Below are 9,521 nucleotides of genomic sequence, written 5' to 3'. Positions count from 1 at the left end.
GCCATGGGTAGGTTGTTTTGCTTGTTTTTTCTTGCAGGAAGACTCCACGATGAATCCTCACGAAGCGGGCACGGAAGAACAAGAATTCGAGAATGCTCGGGGAGCTCAGACAAAACGCGCGACCCGCCCATTTTATGGGCGGTCGCCCGTTTTGTGATCGGTCGCTCATTTTATGAGCGGTCGCTTGTTTTTTCGCGTGTCAGAGGAAAATGAGCGACCCGCCCGAAAAATGGGCGACCGGAAGAAAAATGAGCGACCCGCCTGAAAAATGGGCGACCGGAAGAAAAATTAGCGACCCGCCTGAAAAATGAGCGACCGCCTGAAATCAAAATCGGCCCAAAAAGGAAAAGCCCATGTTTTGAGGAGAAGACCTAATTCTGAACATTCACAAAAAGGGGAGTTTGAGGAGAGAGAAAGGGGACTACATACTTTGGAGAAAAATCACCTTGGAGAGGAAGAAAAGGGGGATTTTGGAGATCAAGTAGGCTAGGAGAAGAGGAGGACCACCATTGAAGACCATCTTGAGCATTTCTTCTCCTTTTCCATGTTTCTTCATTTTGCTTTCTGTTTTGAAACCTTAGTTATGGAGTAGTGACTTTGTTGTGGGTGAGGGATCCCCACTTTTGTATGGATACCTATGTTTAATCTATGATGTCTTTGAGTTTCTTCCATGGGTTTGATGTTTTGTGCTTAATGCTATTGATTTGGTTGAAACCCTAATTGATATGATTGTAGAACACATTGATCATAGGGATATGGGAATGATGTTTGGAACCAAATGTCAAATGAGTGAGTTATTCACATTGGGAGATGGCTTAACTTGCTTAGGGTTCATGATAGGGTACACTAATGCATCTAGAGATCATTTAGATCATTGGGAGATGGGTGAATCGATCCTCTAGGTAGTGAGTTTAAGCTTGGGAGAGACAAACTCTAGAAGAAGTGCTTGAAACCCCCATATGGAGGATAACCCATAGACATTGTAGCATCATTAACCATCCATGCGATTCTTGAGGGATCCCGAACCTACAACGCCTCAAACAATCGTTTTACAAACCGTTAATTTTACTTGCTTTCTTGTATTCCGACCCTTACCACAAACCACATCTTTACTTGACCACATAATCTAGCTTAGAGATAGACTAATACATCCTAGTCCTCGTGTTCGACCCCGGTACTACAACTACCGTATACTTGCGGATAGTGGTACGAATCGGGTATTAAATATAAGACTCGGTGCGTGCGCATCAAGACCCAGCACAAGGGAAGCACGGGGAAGCAAGGGGGACATCCCTAGACTGTGTAGGAGAGGTTTCTGGTGAGGAACAGACCGGAAAACGCCATGAAATCCGGCCAAACCAGATCTGAGTCGAAACAGAAGTGAGTGGCTTGAGTTGTTTATGTGTAAGCTCGTTTTCATCGATGTTACTGTGTTATCTCGATGATTTGCTGCTTGTATTGGTTAGAGGAGATTTCAATGAAGATTTAGCAACAAACCACGCATGATTTGTTGAAAAAGATATGATTGAATGAAGACTGAAGAAAAACAGGAAATTGCAGAATTAGAAACTGTCTTGTCAAATTACGAATCCTTTTTCTCCGTGTTACTGAAGTATTTCAATACTTGGTTGCTTGAGTTAGATAGAGGACATTTCAATGAACATTTAGCAACAAACGGTACGTAATTTAATGGAGAAATGAGTGAGATATGGTCAAACGAAGTCGGACCAGAAAACTGTTTCACGAGAGCGAACAGAGCCGGAACGGACGGACTTTAAGGCTAGAACGGACGAACTGGGTGACCCAGACCGGACGGTCTGGCATCCCCAGACCGAATGGTCTCCGTTCCTGACCTCAAAAATTGTCCCGAGAGGCCCCTTGGACAGCACGGGAGCCCTGGACTGACCGATCCACACCTTGGACCGACCGTTCTAGAGTACGGAACCCTTTTTCGAATGATTTTCGAATCCCGAGTGCGTGAGATGTGCGATACAACGATTCGAGTGACTCGTTGCGTGATTATACGGGGTAGTTTGCATGGCGTTAAGCGGTAGATCGGTAAGGGACCGGATACCGTGATACGTGTGATTGTACTGGGGGATATATACATGATGTGTGCCATGTGTGTAGCTTGCTCGTGCGTACGAGTCAAGCATGATTGTGTTTGTGGATGGTTGTGGACGCAACCATCACCGTCATGGACTTGACGGGCGTTTGAGACGCGATTAGTCGTGTGCGACACGACGGCCAATGTCATGGACTTGACGGGCGTGTGACGCGCTCCTAGTCATGGACTTGACTAGGGTATATGGCTGGAACCCTACGGTGGACTCCATACGGGTGATATGATCGATTGTGTCATGCTGACTTGACACAGCCAACGTCATGGACTTGGCGGGCGTGGAGGCGCCCCTAGTCATGGACTTGACTAGGGTATATGGCTGGACCCTATGGTGGACTCCATACGGGTGTGTTTATATTTCCGTTGTGTCATGGACTTGACATCGGTAGTCACGTGACGTGACAAGCGCTTGAGGCGATATTGTCGTGTGATGCGACGGCCAACGTCACGCGAGTGACGGGCGTGTGATGCGCACCTAGTCATGCTGACTTGACTAGGGTTTATGGCTAGCCCCATGATGGACTCTATGCGGGTGTGATTGTTATTGTTATTATATGTGTGATGCATGTTATATGATAATGCATGTTACTATTGCTGCATGTGATTGTGAATCATCGTTCTAACACCGTTCTCGCTGAGAACGGGTTTACCGGGTTCAACCCGGGCTACTCACTAAGCAATTGTGCTTAGCCCTCGTGGTTTTACATTTTTCAGATCACGAGGATTACGTCTAGCGCACGGACGACGACGGCCTGAGAGAAGCAGCATCATGTACGGGATTTTATTTTGAACTCCGGGACTTGTATTCCCGCATTTTGTACGGTTATGTTATTACTTTTCGGACATGTGTTGTTTTGCGATATTGATCGCTTGTATTTTCCGCTGCTTACTCTGGTTTGATTAAAATGTTTTTTTTTGGATTTCGTATTTTCGCTTCCGCAAATTATTATTTTATCGTTATATCGCCCATGTGGCACAGCCTGTATACTGTATACGGGTTACGGGTGTCACATTATCTTTTATTGATATGCCTCATCTGCATACTGTTGAAACCTTAGCTATTAAGGTACATGAATTTTTGAAAGAATGGGGGATAGAGAAGAAAGTCTTCACAATTACTTTGGATAATGCTTCGGCTAACAATTGTATGCAAGAGATTCTGAGAGAGAGACTTTGTTTTGATAACAATTTATTATGCGAGGGTGAATTCTTTCACATAAGATGTTGTGCACATATCCTCAGTCTAATTATGCAAGATGGTTTAAAGGCTTTTGATGATGCTCTCTCTAAAATTAGAGATAGTGTAAAGTATGTTAAAGGTTCGAAGGGTATGGTGAATGCTTTTGAGAGATGCCTTGAAGGTAGTAATGGTAATAGAGTTGTTTTGTTCACCGACGTCGCTACTAGATGGAACTCCACATTTGTTATGCTCGAGAAAGTTCTCAAGTATAAACGTACTTTCACTAGATTTAAAGTGGTTGATAAAAGTTACATGTATTGTCCATCCGATGAAGAATGGTCTAGGGCCGAAAAAATGTGTGAGTTGTTGAGGTAGTCTCACAAGATCACCAATATAATGTCAGATTCAAATTATCCTACTTCCAATCTATATTTTAGAATATTTTTCAAATTGAGATTTTGTCAAATAAATATTTGGATAGTAATGATGAGTATATCAAGATAATGGCAATGAGTATATATGCGAAGTTCATCAAATATTGCAAGCATTATAGTGTTATCCTTGCCATGGGTGTATATGTGATCCTAGATTTAAGGTCCAATTCTTGGGAAAATGTTTGAGCGAACTAGACCATGATACTTGTCAAGAAAATCTTGTGAAAAACAAGATGTGTGGACTCTTCAAAGAATATCAAAACAAATCTGCAACTTCTTCTGTTGATGCTACTTTGAAAGTGGAAGTTCTACTCGAGTTGTTACGAGTGAATATGGAAAAGATACTGATCTTGAGGTGAGTATTTTAATTTATATATTTGATGTATAAATTTATGTTATAGTTATTTTGTTTAATTTTAACATTTTCGATTTTCATGCTACAGTAATTTTATAGATATGATGATATTCCAGAAGTTGAAGAAGAAAAGTGTAAGAGATCGCATTTCAACATATACTTGGAGGAACCGAAGGTGAAATTAGCGAATTATCCAAGTTTTGATGTCTTAGGCTATTGGAAGGAGAATCGACATCGACTATGTGATTTAGCATACATAGCTTGCGACATATTAACTATTCCTACAACTATGGTGGCTTCGGAATCATCATTTACCATTGTTTCTAAGGTTTTAAACAATATAGAAGTCAACTTCTCTCTTCAAATGTGCAAGCTTTAATTTGCACTCGTTCGTGGATAAAAAGATTCGAACTCGATACAACAAGTAAGTTTTACCTTTTTATTTGTTATTACATAATGTTAATTCTCTCAAGTCTTTTAATTTGTTATGTTGTAGTTTTGGAAGATGATAGAAATGCTATTATAAATGTTTTCGAGGCTTTAACTATATAAAAAATTGTTGGAAACACTTCATAAATCCATGAATGATCTTAGTTTACATTTGGAATTATGACTTTTTTTTAGTGAAGTGTTGTTTTAGACTTTTGAGTTTTTTTAATGGTTTTAGACATTTGAAGTGTTTTCTTTTTGGTTTTAGACATGTGAAGTGTTGGTTTAGTTTTTTTTTTTTTTTTTATGGTTTAGACATTCCTTGGAACAAAGTATTATTCTAATTCTTGAATCTATTGGGTATTTTAGTACTTTATCATTTTATCTTTTTTTCTTAACCTGCGAGCCGGTTCGTTTAGCTCAGAGTTAGACGAGTTAGGTCAGGGTTGCTTAATTTTAGCTCATTTGAGCTATTGGCGGGCTCGGACCAGCCCATTTGACATCTCTGAAAAATACGGTTGTTCATCTCCTTTCAAAGTGCGTAGACCGCTAGTTAGAGTAGTAATTTGCTGAGTATGCGCCTTCGATCATTGTCTCACTGTGATATGTTCGTTATCCATACATGACATCCATGCAAGTCGTGTGGGGGATCAAACCCTAATTTCCTGGCTAATTGTAGCCACATCTCCGAGCTATAGGAGTATCGAAAGAACAAGTGGCCATGTGCTTCCTCCTCGCTGTTGCAAAGCTTACAAGTTACATCCTGTGTAATTTTCCATCTTACCATACAGTCTCTCGTTGATAGCTTTCCCTACATAGTCATCCAATGTACAAAAGTGTTCCTAAACGTTACTTGCTAAAACCAATACATTCATCCTTGTCTATACTTGACTATACCTCATAAGAGTGGGGGAGAGTAAGTAGGTACTACTTCTGCAAAAGGATATTGTTTGCAGAATCCCTCGTGTCCTATAGTGTAGGAGCATACTTCGAATCATCTGATCCACTCGGGTACCAAGAGTTGTGTTGTACGTAGTCGAACCGTTCGCAAAAATACGATTGTTCCTCTTCTTCCAAAGTTCGTAGATTGCTTGCTGGAGTATGACGATTTTTTAGTGTTTGTGATGTTCTTAGCAAAAAGAAAATTCTGATTCATACAAAATAAAATTATAATTTATAAATATCTAAAAACTCAGATATCAAAATGATTTTTAAAGATTTTGTTTTTATAGGAACCATATCCTAATTAATTCTAAAGAGATATACGTCCGGAATAAAATAAGAAATATTTATCTTATTGTGAACGTGTTAGTTGAAACAATTCAAATTTATTATTAATATTACTAATGCATGTACTTAACCGTCTTGCCACTATAATTATTCTTTCCAACAATTGCGTCATTTCATCAAAAAATTCTTTTTCGTTTCTTTTTTTTTAAATAACAAGCTTCCTACAATTAACTTTTAAAGGTGTATTTCATTAACTAAAACTATACAAAAGTAATCCTTAAATACACGAGTTCAAGTTGGATGTTGAACACTATCACGTCTTCCATACTGGAGCTTTAACCCGACCCCTCGACTCTCTTTGAACGTGAGGAAATTAATAAAGATGCATAAAAGGGTAAGGGGATTCATTCACTGCACAATCGAGAATAGGAAAAGAACATTTTTCTATTACGACAGTTGTACAGAATTTGGACCGTTGATTGAATATATAGGACTGAGGGATACGAAGATTCTCAGAAATTCCGCTAAACACACGAGTTATTGAAGCCACTTCGGTAGAAAATTGGTGTTTATCGGACGCTCTAGATCGAAGTGAATACAAGAGCAACAAATCAAACTTTTTGTAATACTGGAACCCACATCCAGAAGGGTTAAGGATATGTTTGAACGGAGAACAAGCGTCCTACATTTTTTTTCTTTTTTGTTGGTAAAGGGTATATTTCATTAATTAAAACTATACAAAAATATTCCCTACAAACACGAATTCAATACTATTTCATGAATTGTGTCACGTAATAGTATCGGTGAACGAAAGAGTTTGTACTATTGCGATGTCGAATCAGACTCTGATACCATGTCGATTTTCTAGTTTCGTGATATTTCGTAGTAAGAAGAAAATTCTGATTTTATTTTGTATGAATCAGAATTTTCTTTTTGCTAAGAACATCACAAACACTAAAAAATCGTCATACTCCAGCAAGCGATCTACGAACTTTGGAAGAAGAGGAACAATCGTATTTTTGCGAACGGTTCGACTACGTACAACACAACTCTTGGTACCCGAGTGGATCAGACGATTCGAAGTATGCTCCTACACTATAGGACACGAGGGATTCTGCAAACAATATCCTTTTGCAGAAGTAGTACCTACTTACTCTCCCCCACTCTTATGAGGTATAGTCAAGTATAGACAAGGATGAATGTATTGGTTTTAATTCCATTGGCATCAATATCAAAATCCCATAATCCTCCGTTTGTATAAATACCCGGTTCCTCTGCACTGTAATTAAATCCAACCCACAAGCAATCCAACCCTCCAGAAAGAAGAAATCCCAGGTTTTTCCTGTTCTTTCTCGGGAAAAAATGGCTGGAATCAACAATAGGAAGAACAACATTGTGGCGATCTTCGACTTCGACAAGACAATCATCGACGTCGACAGCGACAACTGGGTCGTCGATGAATTGGGTTTCACTGATTTGTTCAATCAGCTTCTCCCAACCATGCCTTGGAACTCTCTCATGGTTCGTCCCTTCTTCTTCTTCATACTCTTTTTTCTGATTCGGTTTCCGGGTTTCTTTAAGCTTATGAATCTGAAAAGATTGTCGTGAATTTGACCAAACCCACGAACAAATTGTGGATGACCCTTTTGGTTTATTGACATGAACAGGACCGGATGATGAAGGAGCTCCATGAACAAGGCATAACAATCCATGACATTAAACGAGTCCTCGAAACGATTCCGATTCATCCCCGAGTCGTCCCTGCCCTCAGATCAGCGCATGCACTTGGGTAACTCTCGTCGTTACTATTATTAATCGTCGGATTCTGGTCTCCTGTTCCTTAGACAACGCCGACCGCTGATTACTGATCCGAGATTTTTGGGTCTGGTTCCAGATGCGAGTTGAGGATAGTGAGCGACGCGAACACGTTTTTCATTGAGACGATTCTCGAACACCTCGAGATTAAAGACCTTTTCTCTGAGATCAACACGAATCCTGGATTCGTCGACCAACATGGCAGATTGAGAATCTCACCTTACCACGATTTCACCGAATCCTCACATGGCTGCTCTCGTTGTCCTCCCAACATGTGCAAGGTACAATTTGTTTTTCTCAAGAGATCTTCCTCTCTCAATGGATTTAGAAAAATATATTAAAAGATAGGGTTTAAAATTCAATTTGTTCCAAGTGTTTTGGGAATATTTTATATATATATTGTTCTATGGTGAGACGGCGATCAAATCAGTCAACACTTGTCTTATGTTGATTCCTAGTGGACCCACCTCCTTTGTTTGTATTGTAAACCATATAGTATATGGTATAATTTGTAGTATATGGTATTTGCGTGTTCTTGCATGTTCCTTGGTTCCTAACATGATGTTTTAATTATTAAAAAAATAAAACAGGCTTTGATCATTGAGAGGATCCAAGCTTCTCTAACCAAGGAAGGGAAGAAGAAGAAGATCATCTACCTCGGAGACGGGGCAGGCGATTACTGCCCGAGCCTAAAGCTCGGCGACGAAGATTACGTGATGCCGAGGAAGAGTTATCCAGTCTGGGACCTAATCTGTCAGAATCCGATGCTAATAAGAGCCAACATCCGAGAATGGACCGACGGTGAAGCATTGGAGAGGACGTTGTCGGAGATCATAGAGGAGATTGGCTACGGAGGCGATACAGAGAAGATCTTGGCACCGGATAGCTGCAAGATGCAGACACTTTCGGTCGGGATTGCTTACGAGTCGTTGTCTCCAGCTCTTCAAATGCAAGTTCCTCAGTATAGTTAAGTGACTTCCAGTGAGTGGTCGTAAGACCAAATTCACCCGATCGATGTGTTGTTAATTAGTACCAAAAAAAAAAGAAGAAATGGTTAAAGACAAAACATCCATTTTTGTTGGTGATTTGCTGCTCTTACTATGCTTGTAAGATTTCATTTCATTTTTGTTCGTGATTTGCTGCATTGTAATTTACAAAAATCGGAAGTATATAATATAATAATTGCAAAATCTAATTTCGTTAACATAATCACCATCATCAAGAGAATTCAATATTCATTCCCATAATTATATCATATATATGGTAAATTTTTAATTTTTAATATTTGTATTATATGTATGTATATATTTTCAATTCTAATTTTAAATTTTAATTTGTTTTAAAATTTTGTCATATGGTGTTGATTGGTCACTATTGTGTGACGAATTTTAAATTTGTAAAACGACACACAATATTTTTACAAATATACAGATGTTATATCATATATAGATGTTATATCATCGAGGTCGATAAAAAAAAATTGCGAGGCTTCTAGTTATGAATCAAATAAAACTAGATAAAGAGTAAAATAAAAAAATGGCTCTCCAAGATTGGTTTCATTGAGTATTCCTAACCAATCTTGAGGTAATGTTGAAGAACAAATAGCGATCGATAGATGTAGCAAACAAACCAGAAACCGAAACTAGTTCAAACCAATCTAAACCGAACCAGATCGAGAATTGAGATATTCATCTCTAATGCGTAAGTGACATATAAGCATGGTTGACATTTTTTAGATCACTGAAAAACTGATTAACTTAGAAAATCAAAAACATTTCCATTCTTTGTAATCAACAATATTACATTTTTTTATCTCTTGCTGAGTTATTATTCTCTTTATCTCCTCTAAACTATATGTAAACTTATACTTTGTATACTATTTCTCATAGGGAATAAAGAGATTATTAAGAATGATACTACATTTTTTTATTCGATATTAAATTTTTCGGTTCGCAA

The 9,521-nt window shown here is 38.8% G+C and overlaps 1 protein-coding gene across 1 annotated transcript; it reads left to right on the top strand.

Annotated features, from left to right (window-relative positions):
* Positions 1 to 7,002: 7,002 nt before the first annotated feature.
* LOC104798723 (inorganic pyrophosphatase 2-like) lies at positions 7,003 to 8,756 on the top strand. The gene is made up of 4 exons (XM_010520911.2): positions 7,003 to 7,271; positions 7,418 to 7,539; positions 7,645 to 7,846; positions 8,156 to 8,756. Exons 1-4 carry the CDS (start codon positions 7,113 to 7,115, stop codon positions 8,534 to 8,536), a joined length of 864 nt encoding a protein of 287 aa, XP_010519213.1. The 5' UTR covers positions 7,003 to 7,112; the 3' UTR covers positions 8,537 to 8,756.
* Positions 8,757 to 9,521: the final 765 nt, after the last annotated feature.

This window comes from Tarenaya hassleriana, unplaced genomic scaffold, assembly GCF_000463585.1.
Source record: "Tarenaya hassleriana unplaced genomic scaffold, ASM46358v1 Cleome57, whole genome shotgun sequence".
NCBI lineage: Eukaryota > Viridiplantae > Streptophyta > Magnoliopsida > Brassicales > Cleomaceae > Tarenaya > Tarenaya hassleriana.
Note: the sequence above shows the minus strand (reverse complement) of the source record. Positions and strands in the feature narration are given on the sequence as shown.

Bases quoted from the DNA above. Each gene is read 5' to 3' on its own strand.
- LOC104798723 (XM_010520911.2), top strand. From the start codon at position 7,113: ATGGCTGGAATCAACAATAGGAAGAACAACATTGTGGCGATCTTCGAC. The intron at 7,540-7,644 runs GTAACTCTCGTC...GTCTGGTTCCAG, and splicing joins AGATCAGCGCATGCACTTGG to ATGCGAGTTGAGGATAGTGA. The intron at 7,847-8,155 runs GTACAATTTGTT...AAAATAAAACAG, and splicing joins GTCCTCCCAACATGTGCAAG to GCTTTGATCATTGAGAGGAT.